At 44.6% G+C, this 19,567-nt stretch overlaps 1 protein-coding gene across 1 annotated transcript in view; it reads left to right on the top strand.

The window, feature by feature from the left end:
- The window catches only part of KLHL4 (kelch like family member 4), a 70,475-nt gene that overhangs the window by 37,635 nt on the left and 13,273 nt on the right, over positions 1-19,567 (top strand). The window contains exons 5-8 of the mRNA XM_084813807.1: positions 5,417-5,629; positions 10,580-10,766; positions 18,125-18,349; positions 19,337-19,499. Coding sequence (XP_084669933.1) covers positions 5,417-5,629; positions 10,580-10,766; positions 18,125-18,349; positions 19,337-19,499 — 788 coding nt within the window. The remainder of the gene's footprint in view (positions 1-5,416; positions 5,630-10,579; positions 10,767-18,124; positions 18,350-19,336; positions 19,500-19,567) is intronic.

Genomic DNA, 19,567 nt, shown 5'->3' on the forward strand with positions numbered 1-19,567 from the left:
TTTAAAACAAGATGTTTTGTACTTCTGTAAACCTTGGGGTTCCCCAATGCCTTCTGATGCCTCCTTCTTGCACGTGCGGTGTGAGTGATGCTGTTTTGGCTACATACACAATGACACTGATGCCTGTACATCTGAAATAGAGGGAATGATGCACAAGGGGGTTGATTTGTGGAAGGCAATGATGAGAGGAAACAACAGTAGATCTGGTGGGGCAGAAAAGTTTGGTAGATTCTGATTAGCATTGACATCTTTAATTTACACAGAGGTAAATGCTTAAGGTTCTTTAACTTGGACTGGACACCCCTTCAAATAGAGGATACCTTCAAATAGAGGATGGCCCTCTGTAAAGTAGGACTCATGGCCACCCTTCGCTGAAGTGGAAGAATGGACCATACCATTTCAATATGCAGGGAAGGGATGGGGAAAGATCACATTTTTGAATGCTTTGCACTGTGTGTGTACTTAAATAAAAATGCCTCCCTATGTTAAAATGCCCCCTCCAAAATCTCTTCAATAAAAACACTTACCAGTGCATGGAATGGGCTAGAATTTTCAGTGTTTTTATTTGCAGGGAGGTTTTCTTTACATGGGGAAGTGATTAAAAAGCAACAACAACCCTCTCCCAACCTGCTACTTGATATGGTAAAGCCCCCTCTGCCCCCTTCATCTGCTGTGTGTATGGCCCCTGGGCATTATCACTGCTGCTGCTTCTTCCCTTGCTATTGATGGAAGGAACAAGGTCCCATCTGCCTGACTCCATTTAATGTGAAGAGTTTTTAATCTGCAACTAAGCTAATCCATTAGTCACACCAATCAAAGGCATGCATGCTTTCCACTCTTCCTTGTCATCTTTTCAAAGGGCAAAGGCATGGATCCCCCCCACCCCATTTCAAGATGATAGAACAAGCAACAGATAGACTCCCCTTTCAAACATCAATAAAAAGACTGCAGTCAAAAGAAAGGAGACACAAGTTTGTGTTGGCTGGATTTTGATAATTTCGTGGCAAGGAAATGGCAGCCGTATTCCCGGAAGGGCAGCAGAATTGGGTGGGATGAGGGCCTGGAACAGTAGAATATAAGGAGAAGACCCCCTCCCCCGAGATATTCTGAGGATCAGCAGAGAGCATTGCTTTGGATACTAATCCACTGCTGACTCAAAGCAGGGGAAAGAATAATCGGACTGTCAGAAGAGAGAAGAGAGAGCTTGCTGTGAAACTAAATCGATGTATAAATATTTCAGAAGACAAGGTTTACCGGAGCCATGCTTGCTTCTTCAAATGCATAAAGAAAGAACAATTACTGGGCCCTGAAAGGGAAATGATGAGTGGCTGGGAATGAGTTCAAACTAAGATGCTGTTTGAGCCAGAAGATGATTAAAAGCTCTCTTGTGAAGCTAAAGAAGAGAATGTTCATGTTATCAAAGCCTACCAAGATTGGTACACCCAGACCGCACATCCCTTCATTGACTTGTTATAACTCTGTGTTGGGTTTTAAGCTGCACAAAGCCCTGGTTGTAGACTGCGTTGTAGACCCATAGAATGTGGTTGTAGGGCCCCTCTTCTTGAAGGGCTATGGAGCCCTTACACCTTCACTTATACAGAACCAGGGAAGTGTTTGGACATTTGTATCTGAGGGCCAAAAGAGATATGTGATGTGGGAGATCTGATCCACAGATCCCTATTTCTTCCCCCAGTTCTCCCCTCCCACTAGGAACATAAGAGCTACCCTGAGGTAGACCTTTGGCCTGATGGATCAGGCCAAAAGTCTACCTCAGGGGTGAAGAACCTCAGGCTCAAGGGCCAAATGGAGTACCTAGGGTCCTAATTTGCCGCTCTGGAGTTCACCAGATAGCCATGCCCCTTCCCCTACCCCACCCCTTTCCCCTGACCACTAATCATTGTGTGGTTTCCCGGCTTTAGTGCATCCCTCCCCATTCTAAAAGCTTGACATTATTATTAATGTAGAAGGAGCTGAAATTGTCAATTTCAGCTTCTTCTACATTATTATTTATTTGGTTTATATCCCACCCTTCCTCACAAGGTGTGTAGGGAATCTAACAAACCATATAAAACAGCACAATGCCTCTCTTAAGGCTTAGTTACTGGCAGTAAAAGCCTTAAGGTGACATACATGCTGGTAAGTTTGATTTTTTTAGCCCTGCTCCTTTTGCTTTTGCTCCCACCCACCTCTGGCAAGCAGCTCCCTAGAACTTCTCAGAAATGAAACCTTGCCTTCAGGCTGAAAGGGGTTCACACGCCTGGCTTAACCTGCAGATTCTCTTCCCTGCAAATACCTCCCTGGCAGTTTTATCCCCCCCTCCCCCCCGATCTGGGTTCTGCAGCCAGAAGTAAGTCCAGGTTGGTGGAATTTACAGGACAGAATCAGCAGATGCAGGGAAGCATAAGCGTTCCTTCCTCCTGCCTGTCAATGCCCCATCCCTGGTTACTGCCTTTGCCCCTCATTCCCCATGGTGGTCTGAGCAAACGTGGGATTGGAATCACACATTTGCCAATGTAGCATCTCGTTTGGCCCTCTGTTGCAAGTGGAAACGCTGTCCTTGAATCTCTGAAACTGTCTGCCAGCTCAGATATGAACTCGCCTCAAAAGAACCAGTGAGAAGAGCTTCCTTTTCTTTTACCTTTGTTATATAGATGTGGACTATTAACAGTTTCCTGCCTGGAAATCTTGCTTCCACAGATAAAATCATTTCCTATAAACAGCTTGTGCTATTTTTGACAGTAGCAGCAACGCTCCTATCTTCCTATTTTCTTAGCATCACAAAGAGCAGGAAGAACCGGGGCCACCATCTCCTTTGTCACTCCCAAGAAACGTAGCATTCTTTCCTTTCATTTTTGTTTTAAATAGCCATTCAGAATGCAGAGATATTTAAGAAAACAGTGTAATGTGGAAGGTTGACTGTTGTTAGCAAGTAACTGGGCGATCCAGTTAACACACAAATAGCTAGCTATGTCTTTTTGCAAAATTACATTGCCTTTTTTCCCCCCTTTTGGCTAGAGTGGCAACCCAGTTAAAGAAATGCTAATGGATTAATTACATTAGTGTTAATCGGTTAATCTATTGATTCAATTTAGAATATATTTACATATAAGTAAAAACAATATTTCTGAAGCAAAAAGCATATTCTTTTTATTTTTAAATTATGAATATGTGTCATCATAGCGGACATTACCTTAGAAGAAGTATTTCCACCTTTTTAGCTGATCCAAAGTATTTTTAATTGATTCACATACCCAGATAACCAATTAAACATTGCTGTCCCACTTTTTCCTAGAAATGCTGCCGATAGAAATTCGTTCTATCTTTCTTTTTTTGAGGTGCATCAAATTCTTCTTCCATCTTGGACTAAAATCAGAGCTTGAGAAGTATTCCTGATTTATCCCCTGCTCAGGCTTGTAGCCAGCCTAAAGTTTGGGGGGGGGCTAAAAAAGTTGGGGGGCAGTTCATCTGGTTTGCAGGCCTTTTAAAAACAACATTGTAAATTTAGGGGAGTTAGATAAAGTTTAGGGGGGCAGCCCCCCATCCCATCCACTCAGTGCTCCTACTTGTACATATAAATGACCATCACTACTTTTTACCTTTATTTCAGCTTAGATAATTGAATGTGTGATGTAGAAGACCCTACCTCAACCTGGATCACAATTCCCATCATCTCTGACCACCAGCCACACTGGCTGGGGCTGATGGATGTTATAGTTCAAAACATCTGGAGGGCATCAGGTTGGGGATTGCTGATATAGAATATTTAGAGGACATTCAGTCATTTGGATGTACAGTCCTTTGGGTGTACAATGAATCTTTAGCAGTCACAGGGCATATGATCAGGTTGTGGTGCCACTATAACCCACACATGCTTCTCCCATTCACATGTCTGGCAACCAAGGAGCATTTGATGCTGCGCACTTAGTTCCCACTGAGCGCGGGGCAGAGATGTTGTCACAAATGAACTGAAGGTACTCTAGACCAGGAGTAGGCAGGAGGTAGATCTCTAGATGTTTTGGACTTTAACACACAGAAGCCCCTGCCAATGGTCAGGAATTCTGAGAGGTGAAGTCCAAAACATCTGGAGATCTACTTTCTGCCCATACCTGCTCTAGAAAACATCTAATAACCAGCACTGGCCGGAAGTGTAGGCAAGGACTGCTAATTCTATCTTCTTTTATTGATTATTTGTAAGCCACTCCAGGAACCTCTTTGATGGAGGAGTGGGATAAAAATGCAATGAATGAATGAATGTATGTATGTTTACATGCTATCCTTCAGGGAGGCATCTCTTCCATCCCAGTAGGATTTCAAGGAAAGCAATTTTAAAGTTATTTATTTACATGAAGAAAAAATATTTTTGTCTAAATCCTGAAACTTCCTGTACCGACAAGATGTTTAAGATTAGCTGGGTGATCATTTGCTACACTAGGGGTCCCCAACCTTTTTGGACCTGTAGGCACATTTGGGAATTTGAGACCATACTGTGAGCACCATCAAAAAATGCATAATCAGTGGGTCACCACGTCGACTTGTCGCGTCTGTGGATCTTTGGCTGCATCTTCTTCAGCAAAAACTTTTGTGTTGTTTCTATTGGACACCACAATTCTTTTATAGGGGATTTTCTAATTCAGCTAATCTAATTCAGGCAGTGCAATGCAGCTAATGCTCCTTTTAAACATATGTTTTGGCAATGTCCAGTAGCTGCTTCTTTTTGGGAGGAGGTTGTTACACAGAAATATTTTGTACTGGAAAAGTATTTAATATTCACCAACGTACACAACCTTTTAAATTATTTACCTGCTTCATGGAAGTTAACCAGTGGTCACAGTAAATGGATTCTCCATGCCCTTTTGACAATGAAAAGCCTAATATTACAACATTGGAATGATAAACAACACCTCTTATAATGCAATGGATGGAGGACCTTACAAACCTTTCAACATTTGAAAGGGGGGCATATAGACATCACCGTCAAATAGATACTTATTTGGATATTTTGTCACTTTTGTTGCAGCCCATGTATAATTGCTAGGAAGTTGTATGCATTTCATACAAATCCATGTATGCAAAAATGGGGAAAATGTAAAATACATAAATATTTTCAGGTGCCCACGGGCAGCGCGTTAGGGACCACCCGCAGGTGCCACGTTGGGGACCCCTGTGCTACATCATCACAACATCACAAACAATTCCTCAGAGATTCACCAGAACTCTATCCTAAGCATATCTCAGAAGCCAGCTTGGAATTTGGAAGCTCGAGTTAAAAGCAAATAAGGTGTATGCAGATATGGCCTATAGAACAATATCTTATCTGCTCTGAGCTTCTAGAATCAAGCTGGATAAAGAGCAATATATGAGAATGAATGAATAAAATGCAAATGTGCTGTTAAGTTATTGTGATTCCCCTCCTTAGGAGCACTTCACTGAAGTCATAAAAAATCAGGAATTTCTCTTGCTGCCTGCTGGTGAAATTGCCAAACTCCTGTCCAGTGATGACATCAATGTTCCGGATGAAGAATCCATCTTCAAGGCTTTAATGATGTGGGTTCGGCATGACCTGCAGAACAGGCAGAGGGAGCTCGGGATGCTTCTCTCTTACATCAGATTGCCCCTGCTCTCCCCACAGGTGGGTCACCACATGCACCATTGGGAAGTGATGCATTGTGGCTATGGGGATGCAAGGGAGGTCTGGGAAAGGTTTTGTTAAAGATGTGGGCCTTGAGAAAGGGCTTGAAGGCATAGAGATGAGGAAAGCATGTATCCCAGCTGTAAATTCTGGTATTCAGTGGAAAGACACCATCGGCCATGGTTCTTGGAGGGAGCAATCCTATGGCCACTAGACAGTGGCTAGACAGCCATAGGATATCTGGTTCTCTGGGAAATGAGAATGACCTCCCCCCACTTCTGCACTGCCTTGGAGGCAGCGTGGAACAACGCTGTCCTTCACGCTTGCAAGAGGAGTGCGGAGCGGCTGAAAAGGGGCGTTCCGGGGGTGTTCCGGGGCAGGGAGGGCAGACAGCAGCCTCCTTCCCTGCTCTGCCCTCCTGTGGCTAGACAGCCACAATCAGCTGTCTAGTCGAATATGCAGGGCAGGAGAAGTGCAGAGGGAACAATCCCCTCCGTGCTTCTCCTGCCCTGCTTTGGATAGGCTGTCGCCCCCGAGTTCAGAGGCAGCTGCCTATCTGAATAGGATTGTGCCCTAAGAATGAACAGAGGGCTGTCACTCTTTCCCTGCATCTCTACAGTAAGAGCCCTATATACGTGTCACTGGCAATTAGTTCAACGTAATGCAGGATCCCCTTCATGGATCACTGCCTTGTTGTGGCGAAGGGGCTTGTGTAACTCAGTGAAGCCATAAGCTATGCCGTGCAGGGCCACCCAAGACGGACAGGTCATGGCAGAGAGTTCTGACAAAATGTGGTCCACTGGAGAAGGAAATGGCAACCCACTCCAGTATTCTTGCCAAGAAAACCCCATGGAACATATCACAAGGCTAAAAGATATGACGCCGGAAGATGAGCCCCTCAGGTCGGAAGGTGTCCAATATACTACTGGGGAAGAGCAGAGGGTATTTCCAAGTAGCGCCAGAAAGAATGAAGCGGCTGGGCCAAAGCCGAAAGGACACTCAGCTGTGGATGTGTCTGGTGGTGAAAAGAAAATCCGATGCTGTAAAGAACAATATTGTTTAGGAACCTGGAATGTCAGATCAATGAATCAAGGTAAGCTGGAGGTGGTCAAACATGAGATGGCAAGATTGAACATCGACATCTTGGGAATCGGCAAACTAAAATGGACAGGCATGGGTGAATTTAATTCAGGTGACCATCATATCTACTACTGTGGGCAAGAATCCCTTAGAAGAAATGGAGTAGCACTCATAGTCAACAAAAGGGTGGGAAAAGCAGTACTGGCGTACAATCTTAAAAATGATAGAATGATCTCAGTACGAATCCAAGGCAAACCATTCAACATCACAGTAATTCAAGTCTATGCCCCAACCACTGATGCCGAAGAAGCTGAGGTTGATCGGTTCTATGAAGACCTCCAACACCTTCTAGAACTAACACCAAAAAAAGATGTCCTCTTCATCATAGGGGATTGGAATGCTAAAGTAGGAAGTCAAGAAATCACCAGGATAACAGGCAGGCATGGCCTTGGTGTACAAAATGAAGCAGGACAAAAGCTAATAGAGTTTTGCCAAGAGAACACACTGATCATAGCAAACACTCTTTTCCAACAGCACAAGAGACGACTCTACACATGGACGTCACCAGATGGTCAATATTGAAATCAGATTGATTATGTCCTTTGCAGCCAAAGATGGAGAAGCTCCATACAGTCAGTAAAAACAAGACCTGGAGCTGACTGTGGCTCAGATCATGAGCTGCTTCTTGCAAAATTTCGGCTGAAATTGAAGAACGTAGGGAAAACCACTAAACCATTCAGGTATGACCTAAATCATATCCCTTATGAATATACAGTGGAGGTGAGGAATAGATTTCAGGGATTAGACCTGATAGACAGAGTGCCTGAGGAACTATGGACGGAGGTCCGTAACATTGTTCAGGAGGCAGCAACGAAATCCATCCCAAAGAAAAAGAAATGCAAGAAAGCCAAGTGGCTGTCTGATGAGGCTTTACAAGTAGCTGAGGAAAGAAGGGAAGCGAACAGCAAGGGAGAAAGGGGAAGATATATCCAACTGAATGCAGAGTTCCAGAGAATAGCAAGGAGAGACAAGAAGGCCTTCTTAAATGAACAATGCAAGGAAATCGAGGAAAACAACAGAATGGGAAAGACTAGAGATCTCTTCAAGAAAATTGGAGATCTCAAGGGAACGTTTTGTGCAAAGACGGGCATGATAAAGGACAAAGAAGGCAGGGACCTCACAGAAGCAGATGAGATTAAGAAGAGGTGGAAAGAATACACAGAAGAACTATACAGGAAAGATCTTAATGTCCTTGATAGCCATGATAGTAATGTCCTTGATAGCCATGATAGTGCGGTCACTGAACTTGAGCCGGACATCCTCGAGAGTGAAGTCAAGTGGGCCTTAGGAAGCATTAGTAACAACAATGCTAGTGGAGATGACAGTATTCCAGCTGAGCTATTTAAAATCCCAAAAGATGATGCTGTTAAAGTGCTGCATTCAATATGCCAACAAATTTGGAACACTCAGCAATGGCCGCAAGACTGGAAAAGGTCAGTTTACATTCCAATTCCAAAGAAGGGCAACGCCAAAGAGTGTTCAAACTACCGCACAATTGCGCTCATTTCACATGCCAGCAAGGTGATGCTCAAAATCCTACAAGCTAGGCTTCAGCAGTATGCGAACCGAGAACTACCGGAAGTACAAGCTGGGTTTCGAAGAGGCAGAGGAACTAGAGATCAAATCGCCAACATTCGCTGGATCATGGAGAAAGCAAGAGAATTCCAGAAAAATATCTATTTCTGCTTCATTGACTACGCTAAAGCCTTTGATTGTGTGGATCACAACAAACTGTGGCAAATTCTTAAAGTGATGGGAGTACCAGACCACCTTACCTGTCTCCTGAGAAACCTGTACGAGGGTCAAGAAGCAACAGTAAGAACCAGACATGGAACAACTGAGTGGTTCAAAATTGGAAAAGGAGTACGACAAGGCTGCATATTGTCACCCTGCTTATTTAACTTATATGCAGAGTACATCATGAGAAATGCCGGGTTGGATGAATCAGAGGTCGGAATTAAGATTGCCGGGAGAATTATCAACAACCTCCGATATGCAGACGATACCACCCTAATGGCAGAAAGTGAAGAGGATCTCAAGAGCCTCTTGTTGAGGGTGAAAGAGGAGAGTGCAAAAGCTGGTTTGAAACTCAACATTAAAAAAACTAAGATCATGGCATCTGGCCCCATCACTTCCTGGCATATAGAAGGGGAAGAAATGGAAGCAGTGACAGATTTTACTTTCTTGGGCTCCAAGATCACCGCAGACGGTGACTGTAGCCATGAAATTAAAAGACGCTTGCTCCTTGGGAGGAAAGCTATGGCAAACCTAGACAGCATAGTAAGAAGCAGAGACATCACCTTGCCGACAAAGGTCCATCTAATCAAAGCTATGGTTTTCCCAGTATTAAGGTATGGCTGTGAGAGCTGGACTATAAGGAAGGCTGAGCGCCGAAGAATTGATGCTTTCGAACTGTGGTGCTGGAGAAGACTCTTACGAATCCCCTGGACTGCAAGGAGGTCAAATCAGTCAATCCTAAAGGAAATCAACCCTGAGTGCTCATTGGAAGGACAGATACTGAAGCTGAAGCTCCAATATTTTGGCCACCTAATGCGAAGAGAAAACTCTCTGGAAAAGACCCTGATGCTGGGAAAGACTGAAGGCAAAAGGAGAAGGGGACGGCAGAGGATGAGATGGCTAGATAGCATCACCGATGCAATGAATATTAACCTGAGCACACTCTGGGAGAGTGCGCAGGACAGGAAGGCCTGGCGTGCTATGGTCCATGGGGTCACGAAGAGTCGGACACGACTGAACAACAACAATGCAGGAAGGGCCAAAAACAACTACAACATGGCTGTAAGCCTTTGCTGAAGAGGATAGGATTGCCAACTCATGAGGTATAAAATGGGAGAGATTATAGAATCCCTTTCTCTCTATATAGAGGCGTGTGTGTGTGTGTGTGTGTGTGTGTGTGTGTGAGAGAGAGAGAGAGAGAGAGAGAGAGAGAGGTAACTCATTAGCTATTCTACTCACAATACTTCCTCCATCCAGTCATTACCAGAGTGCCATGGGATCACACCTTGGGGAAGTAACTGGGTCCCATTCAGATGGAGATAAGTTTTGAAGCAAGGGTAAGAAGGTTGAAGCTGATATGGAGTGTGATAGGGAATCACTGGCCCAGTTTGTATAATCACTGTGGCAGTGGCCGTTTTGAATATTCAAGCTGCAGTGGGCTTGAAAACAGCCCATGGGTTGTCGGTGGTTCGTCAACCCACCAAGAACCCATCTCATTGGGTCTGGACATCACAAGAAGCCATGGCAACTGCCCACCATGGCCTGAATATTCAAAATGGCCGTTGGATGTACCACAACCTACCATGGCTTAAATAAGCCATGGTGGGCTTCAGTGATCATGTGAACTGGTCCAGTGTACAGATTCATGGATTTCCTATGGAGGAGGCCAGACAGCAGGCTCCAGAACCACCAGCATAGTTGGGCATCTACTGAATCTCACAGGTCCCATTGCTGACTTGCCAAGTAGAGCCCCTCCCCCCCTAAATTGCAGCAGGATACCACCATTTTCTTCGGCTGTGTGTGCAAGCTCTAATGCACACATTGTCTACACAATTTCAATCATGGCTGCTGACCGCTCACCCTTTTGTCCCTCTCTCAACCAAGTCTTGGTGTTGCGGAAGAGGAAAGGGAGGAGGAGAAGCAGTTGCAGCAGTGAGGAGAGGCTCAGATGGCTGGCTCAGGGTTCCACTGATACTGTGATGTCCAGCACCCCATAAAAACTGAGCAGACTTATATAGAAATAACCCTCCGAATGTGTTAGTATGAACAGAAAGACTTCTTTCTGTGTCTCAGCTATTAGCAGATCTGGAAAACAGCCCCATGTTTACCGATGACCTTGAATGCCAGAAACTTCTCATGGAAGCGATGAAGTACCACCTGCTACCAGAAAGGAGATCTATGATGCAGAGTCCTCGTACTAAGCCCAGGAAGTCCACTGTTGGCTCTCTTTATGCTGTGGGGGGCATGGATGCCACCAAAGGTAAGTCCACTATCTGACAAAGTGGTCTCAGGTATACAAAAGCTTAGTATACACAGTAAATTAGTCAGTCTATAAAGTGGGACTCTTAGGGCCCAAACAGATATTACTGTAAATCTGTGTCTAGAAGCTGCATCTTTCCCCCCTTCATTTTTACTCTAGAGTAGGGGCAGCCCCCCCCAGTGATCCAGATTGGGACTCCAGTGTAGGGGGCTTTTAAGATCTGGATCAGGACCCCTGCACAGTACTTACTCCACAGTAAAAATAATTTAAAATGACGTAGCTGCTAGAAACAGCTTGAAAGTAATGAATGTCTCTTTTGGTGCTTAGATAAACTCATCCTTTCATCAAATGTTTTAATTTTCTTTTCTTTTTTTAAGTAGTGTTTTTTGTTGGTCAAAAAAGTGAAGCAGAGAGATGAGAAAGGGAGGCTAGCATGAGTTATAAATAGTGACACTGTGGCTGTTAGAATATGGGGCGAAGGGAAGGTCAGCAGAAATGGAACTCGGCACAGCTGTTTCGGGGATTTAGTTATGAGGTGGTTTCTCCTGCCACCCATTTCTTTATCTGGATGACATGTTATTTGCACCTCATTTTTGTTCTACCCTGTTGCTCTTGTGTTTTACACAACTGCTAGAACGTTTGTAGCATGAATTCCTACAACAATAGAAATTAGGCATGTGGAAGTAATTTGTTCGGTTCACATTTTAATGTGAATTTATTGAATTTTGCACTTTTAAACCAACACACAAGCTGAAATTCAGTTATCCTCTGAAATTTGCACTTCTCCAAATTTTGCAATAACAAAATTCTCCAATCAAAAAATGTGTACACAAATGCATATCTTAGGGAAACGTGCATATGACAATCCATATATTAGTTAAAATATCATATAGCAATACATACATTCAGAAAAATGCTTGCAAAAATGTGTATATTAGGGAAAATCGCATAGAACTGGATGTATTTGAATAAACGCACACAAAAATGCATTCATATTTTCATGCAAACCTTTAATACTAAAATCTTAAAGTAGAGGACTGGAAAAATTCTCAACATTTGGGGTGAACCAAATTTAAGATTGGAAAAATGAGAAACAAAGAGAAACCAAAACTGACAGATCCAACCATCCCTGGGAACATCAATAAAACATTGAGAAATATAATTCTGTAGCACTGAGACCAGTAGTGCTTCCACACCAAGTGTGTGCTCTGGAATGGCCCCTCTTTGCTCACTTTTTACGAGGCATGTACATCACACTGAGCTTTTCTAGATGAGGCTGATATTGTGCGCTTGTCGTTCCTCACTCATGGTTGTTTATGGGTGCTTTAGATATATCATTGTCACTGTCCAATTTCTCTTCTGTTTTTTAAAACAATTTTGCAGGTGTTTTCGAAGCAGGGGAAATCCAGTATTTTTTGCCAAAGTGAAGCAAATCAGTAGTCCTCGTATAGTTGCATTATTCTGCTATACCACACTGCCACCTAGAGGTTATGGAGTGGAAAGTATGGAAAGGCAGGAAAGGAAAACAACTTCATGTAGAGCTGTGATCTTAATTCTGCAACAAAACTGGAAGTAGAAACAGTAGGTTCAACAGGCTTGTTTAGAAAAGCTCAGTGTCATCAAGTCATTGTTTTCTTATGTTTTCCCTGTGGTTCTTCCTTCCCTGTTGAGAACTTACAAAATTCCAACTTTTTTCTGGGGTGGGGAGAATGGAACAATAGCATAATCTCTACAGGCATAGATCACCTCAGTGTTACTCTTCCGTCATTTTGAGGAGGTGTGGTTTTGACATTTGCAGTGACATTTCCGCTGGTTAGCATGCCATGCAACAAGCTTTGTTGGGTGTGGAAGGCAGGGAAAAGGAGCAGGACAAAGTTCTCAGGGACATTTTGCAACCCAGTCCCAAACTCTGCTAGACTGTACCAACAGTAAACATATTTGGTAAGTGGAGCACATCACTTGAGATTGTTTGCCTTCACGAGACAACACTGTGCCCTGGGCAGAGTTAAAAATTTGCCCCACTTTTATTTTGTGAGCAGAAACTATCTGCCACTTCTACAATATAATGATTTTTTTTTTTTTAACAGCAGAGAATATGCTTATATTTTTTCCTCCTGCAGAAACTTTAACCTCACACCTACAGTGTACAACACCCCACCCCCGGCCAGGAAAAGCAATTATTCAAAGAGGTAGTAGCATTACTTGCTACTGCAGAAATCTTGAGTGAGAATGGATCTTTGAACTAATTTCATATGCAGCATCTTGCTACCGTGTTACATTTTGTTATACGGAATGAATATTAATGTCATTCAGATGTAGTTGCTCATGTCATTACTAAGTCAAGAAACACAGCACTTTACATCCTCAAGATTAAGAAAAAAAATGTTTTGGATTGCACTAAATTTCTTGCAGAATCATAACAGACACACAAGAGATCGAAGTTGAAGCCTGATCCTTCGTGCCTGGCCTGAAAAATGAAACAGACAGCAGTGGAATGAATTGGAATTCCACAGATAGAATTAGCAAGACTCTAGTTTACTTTTAACATTCCTGTTCTCCAGATGTTGTTTTCACACCAGCCCCTTTCTCTAGACTTGCTGTTCTTTGCCCACTCACTCACTCACTCACTTTTTTTTTTTTTTTAATATTCTGGTTGTAGTAGTTTGTGGTAGAGAACTTCTGCTTTTCATTTTCTCAAGTGTATTGAGACTTCAAAGCACCGATCAGAATTCATAATGGGGGAAAGTGAAAGAATTAAGAATAACAAGTTTCAACTCCTTGGCAAGACTGGCTACCAAGATCGTAAGATCGGCTTCCAAGATCATAAGACAACAGGATTCACTGAGGGCCAAATTTACACAAATGTTTCAAATTTCCTCCATAATTCCTGGGGACTAGGAAGTCAGTTGAAATTGTAACTTGCAAAATATTATTTATTATTCTATTTACAATATGTATATACTGCTCCATGTCAAAGATTTTTGGAGTGGTGAACAGCAAGATAAAAGAATAAAATCCCATAATTAAAACAATTAAAAAATTAAAACACACACACAACAGATTCTGAACATAATAAACTGTGGCTGGTCACTCAGGGAAAGTCTCTCGGAATAACAACATCTTCAGGGGGTGTCAAAAGCAACACAGTGTTGGCGCCTTACCTGTCCTTCAAAGGCAGGGAGTTCCACAGGAAGGGGGCCACTACGCTGAAGGCTGTTCTCCTGGTGGACTCTAGTTGGGCCATAGTTCCATGTGGAACCACCAGGAGCAAGCCTTCGGATGACCTCAGTGACCAGTCAGGTTGGTAAAGAAGAAGGTGCTCTCTCAGGTATCCTGGTCCCAAATTATTTTGGGCTTTGTACACTTGTATTAATACCTTGAACCTGGCCCGGTAGCAAATAGGCAGCCAGTGCAGTTCCCCCAGCAAAGGATTTGCACCCTGAAAAGGGGCAGCTCCCATCAACAGCTGATTGATGGCGCAATCTGCACCAGCTCCAGCTTCCAGACCAGCCTCACGGGCAGCCCCACGTAGAGTGCATTGCAGTAATCCAGTCTTGAGGTTACTATGAACTGAACAGTCGAATGCCAACGTGAGAACTAACATGCTGGGTCAGAACCTAATGCCCAGCTGTGACCAGCTAAGATGCCTCATGGAGGTCTAGGAACAGGGGCCATGATGAAGCTGCCCATCTCTTTTTGTTTTCTCCCAGTGTATGTTAACCACAAGCAACCTGCTCTGAACACGGACAGTGCTGCCTTCAGGTTTGGGGTGGTGGTGGTGGTGGTGGTGGTGGTGGTGCTTGGGCAAGATGTTCTCAGTGGGGCCCCGACCTCCTCCTCACTACCCATTCACTTTCTCCCTCTGGACTCAGTTTGTATCACTGCCCAGAGGACGAGCACAAGGCAAATCACACCGCCCACTGCTTGCATGCTTGGAGAGGGCAGGTGAACAAGCAGCGGCAGCACGGAAGAAGAGAAGCAGGCTCAGGAGGCTCCAAGGGCTGGCAATGGGCCCGCTGTAGGGGATGTGGGCCTTGGCAGGTGCCCAAGAATGCCTACCTCTGACACTGGACCTAAGCATGGATGTACATACACCTTTCATTTAATTTGCTCTTTAACATCTACATTAGGAGTGGGCCATGTGCGGCCCCTTTCACCACCACCACCCATTGCCCACCCCCCAAATTGTGAAAGCAATTTTAAAAGGCATCCAGAGTGGCCATTTTGACCCATTTTGACCCTTTTAGTGCTCCATAGCTTCTACAGAGCAGTAACTGGGTCAAACATAGCTTACAAGCAAGTTATTTTGACCCTTTGGTTCTCTGTAGCCACTCTGGACACCATTTTTAATTTTCAATTTAATTTAATTTTTACTTTTAGTTTTGGGGAGAGTGAGGTGCAGCCCACAGGGGGAACTGGGGGGCAGAAATAGCCCCCAGACCCCCCAAAGTTGCCCATACCTAGTCTTCATGAAGCCACTGGGAGAGGACATTTGGGGGATTGGGGTTAGGTCTCTATGCTGATGATATCCTACTTTACCATTCTTTTTCACCTGATGCCAACAAGGCTGTGGAGTTCCTGAACCACTGCCTCGATACCATAATGGATTGGATATGGGCTAACAAGCTGAGGCTCAAACCTGACAAGACAGAGGTCTTGATGGTCAGTAGACAGTCTGATCCCGGATTGAGTGTGAAACTTGTTCTGGGTGGGGTTGCACACCTCTGGAGGATCAGGTATGCAGCGTGGGTGTGCTGCTGGACCTGACTTTGCTCCTGGATCCTCAGCCAGGAGTGCCTTTGCCCAGCTTTGGCTGCCATGCCAGTGGATTCCCTTCCTGGAGAAGATGGATATGGCCAGAGTGACAAAGGCCTTCATCACTGTAGTCACATTGCATTTGGACTACTGCAACATACTCTATGTGGGTCTGCCCTTAAGAATGTTCACGAACTGCCATGGGTGCCAGATACTGCAGCCAGATTGCTTTCTGGTGTGTGCTTCATACCGTATTACACCAGACTTACATCAGTTGCAAAAAACCACAAACACTTTGGGCCCACGATATCTGCAAAACTGCCTTCTCCTGTAAGAAGCTGCCTATAGTTTACAATCTTTGTCTGAGGCCTTGCTTTATGCCCTGCCACTGAAAGGGTGTAGACTCTCCTCTTCCTTCATGGATTGTGTCTCTGTCTCTGTCTCTGTCTCTGTCTGTCTGTCTGTCTCTCTCTCTCTCTCTCACACACACACACACACACACACACACACACATGCTGTTTAGATGGAGAGGTGTCACCTTTTCCAAACTCTGATGGGTATCTCATTGAAAAACACAGAGAGATCTCCAGGTATCAGGAGACTATATCCAGGCTATTAATTCCTACTGATTAAACTTCAGCTGACCATCCTGGATTAATAACCAGCAATCTGCCTAATGGTGAGATGGTTGGCTGGTAGTGTCAATAATATTTTATTCATAAACCCTGAAGAAAGGGAACCACAAAATAAATTCTGCTGGTTTGCCAGAAGGAAATGTGAGAATGTCACAGAACGGTTCACAGTTGCTTTCTGCCTACCTTGTTTATTGGCTAGGGGCTAAATAGAGCTCTTCTAGAGGCAACTACAGCCCACAAATGATTCATAGAAGTGACTCATAGGAGTCACAAGTTTTTAAAAAGTGCAAATTTTTGAGACATCGGTAACTAAGCACCTAATGCTAGAAAGGAAAATGTTATTAAAAGTATTCATACACAATGCAGAAATGAAAGGATTGAGACTGCTTTGCTCAGGTCAGCCAAGCTAGAAATGTAGAATATTTTAGAGCCCAGATGGGCAAAAAGGGCTCCTGAGCAAGACAGAAGAGCACATTTCAGATGCTACATGCACACAGGAATGCTTGAGAAATTTGATCTTTGAGAATTCCAAGATGAACTGAACAGCATATCAGAATTCTCTGCATGATTCTTGGGCTACTACATGGATTGGAACTTGGTTATTCACTGGCTTTTGTACTTCCTGAATGTTCTGATGAAGTTCTTTGGCCCCCCCAAATGTATTAAAAGACTATTCCTAGCTACAGGATACAACTAAGTTCAGGGCATTCTCCACTCCATAAGATCAATCTTTTCCCCAACTATAAGCATGTCGTTCATTTTTCATAATCTTGTTATTGGCTACTAGCAAACATCACTCCATAACTTCTAAGCTTTTGACTGAAGTAGGGGTGAGCAGAAAGTAGATCTCCAGTTGTTTTGGCCTTCAACACCCAGCATTCCTGGACATTGGCTGTACTGACAGGGGCTTCTGGGAGTTGAAGCCCCAAACATCTGCAGATCTAACTTCTGCCCACTCCTGGTCTAAACAACCAAACTGTACAGTTTTGCACTGAGTTCAGATCTCCTAGTCCCTTCAACTCCAGATGGCCAGGAATGCTAGGATCTGTAATCCAAAACATGTGCAGGACACTAGGTTGGGGAAGACCATTGCAAGCAGAAATGGGAAAACAAAGAGACAGACACAAGTGCTTGGAGGCAAATTGGGCCACATTTATTGATCAATCTGCAAAGGGGAAAACGAAACCAGGACTGGCAACTAATCTGTGCCAGCCACTAGCTATGCACCATAATGGGCGACAACATTCAAAGTTGCATCTCACCACCTTCCAGGGCTACCCCTGTCACCCCCTCCTGGGCCGGGTGGGTGAGGTAAGTTGGCCTCAGAGGCGACTCTTATCTCCCCGCTGCGTCACAAAACCCAGAGCGGGAGGCCTCAGGCATCACCTGTCACCAAACAGTGCCTCTGAATGCTCACCATCCCTGTTCTCATCCGCATTGCCTGTCCACAGCAGCTCTGTGACCGAATAAACTTAACCATCGGATAGTCAAATTCACCTGAAGGACACACCCACCCCATTTACAGTGTGAAGTGGGCAAAAAGATGCACAGCCCGGGCCAATCAGACTGTGAGCCAAAAATTCCTATTTGGCCCTCCAAAGGGTGACCAGCCAAAACCTACACTGCTTAAGGGAGGATGGGAGGGAGCCACATGTCTGAGAGGTGTAAAGGAGGAGCCTGGAGAGCTGAAAGCACCTCTCTGTCCCCTCCCACCCTTGGTGGCACCACCAGAGACTGCCAATGGTGGTCACCCACATCTCCTCTCCCCCCCTGTGGCCAGGCAAGCCAGACATGGGGTAGGGCATTTCTGAAAACAAGGGAAGCCTGCTTCAAAACTATTGTTTTACTCAGGTGCAAATTAATTGCCAAATCAATGAACACTCATTCAACTGGCTGGGCAACAGCCTTGGAAATTTGAGGCTCCACCCTTAGGTGCACCATCAGATGTGCCGTTTATATTTTCAACAGGCACCACCACAATTGAGAAATATGACTTGAGAACAAACAGCTGGATACAAATTGGAACCATGAATGGGCGGCGGCTGCAGTTCGGTGTTGCTGTGATCGACAACAAGCTGTACATCGTGGGAGGAAGAGATGGCCTGAAAACGTCCAACACCGTCGAATGTTTCAACCCAGTAACCAAAGCCTGGACTGTGATGCCTCCGATGTCCACCCACAGGCATGGCTTAGGTAAGGTTGACAGAGTATCTGCAAAATGAGCCTCTGCTTAATCTGGCAGCGGACAGTTCATGCACCATAAGCATATGCTGGCAACGCAGTGGTTCTCCAGGGATTTCTAATTGTGGGCTGGTTCATACATAGGAGAGGAAGGATCAAAACAGCCCAGGAATGGGGTGGGTGGGGGATGAGAAATGAAAAAAGACAGCTGCACAAGCGAATGGATTCCCAATGCATCTTGAGATATTGGGCAGCACCCAGCGAGGGCGCTCCGCCTCTGCTGGTTCTGTTGCATTCACAGGAGCAACTGCTCATGCAACAACTGCTCATGCAACGGGGCTTTCCTGCTGCTAAAAATAACCCCGGAAATCACCAGAAAAACTCCGGTGACCTGCCCCATTGCGAAAACAAGCATTTCCTCTCATTTCTGGTTCTTTTTAGAAGCGAGGAAGCCCCACTGCAGGAGTGGTCACTCCCATGAGCGCATGGGTGCAATTGGATACTAGCCATTCTCTTCAGTAAGGGACATTTCTTCCATTGCTTCTTGAGAAAGCAGTGCTTGGGACTGCTCCTCTTCCTGCTCACCTAAGTGAATGAGCCACCGTAGAATAAATATCACAGGAAGAACTCCCATGGCTCAAACCCAATGCATTCGGTCCAGAGCTTGGGCAAGCTGAAGTCTTGTGCAAAAGGGCTTTTGAGCCCCCTCCTCCTCACCGCAGCACCTGGGGTCCTCCAAAGAGTGACGCTTTTCAGGGTTTCGTTATTACATTCCTGTTATGGTTATATGCCTTATTTTGTTGATTGATTAAATGATTGATTGATTTGATTTGTACTCTGTCTTTCTACCAAGAAAAATGGAACTCAGGGATCAGCTGTGCATCCATTGGGTGACCAGGCAGCCTACAAATATAATAAGCAAATGTATGTTAATGTTTCAAAAGCCAATATTGTTGATTGATCTTTTGCTTGCCTCCCACGCTCCCTTTTCCTCCCAAGGTGTAGCAATGCTTGAAGGGCCAATGTACGCTGTGGGAGGCCATGATGGATGGAGTTACTTAAACACAGTCGAACGATGGGACCCCCAGGCCCGGCAGTGGAATTACGTAGCAAGCATGGCAACTCCTAGGAGCACTGTGGGTGTTGCATCACTGAATAGCAAGTATGTATGACCACTCCCACCTCTCCCTCTCTCATACACCCACATGCATTCACCCCCCCCCCAAGGCT

Source organism: Heloderma suspectum, chromosome 9, assembly GCF_057233095.1.
Source record: "Heloderma suspectum isolate Gila_16-S chromosome 9, 16-S_ref, whole genome shotgun sequence".
NCBI classification, from domain to species: domain Eukaryota; kingdom Metazoa; phylum Chordata; class Lepidosauria; order Squamata; family Helodermatidae; genus Heloderma; species Heloderma suspectum.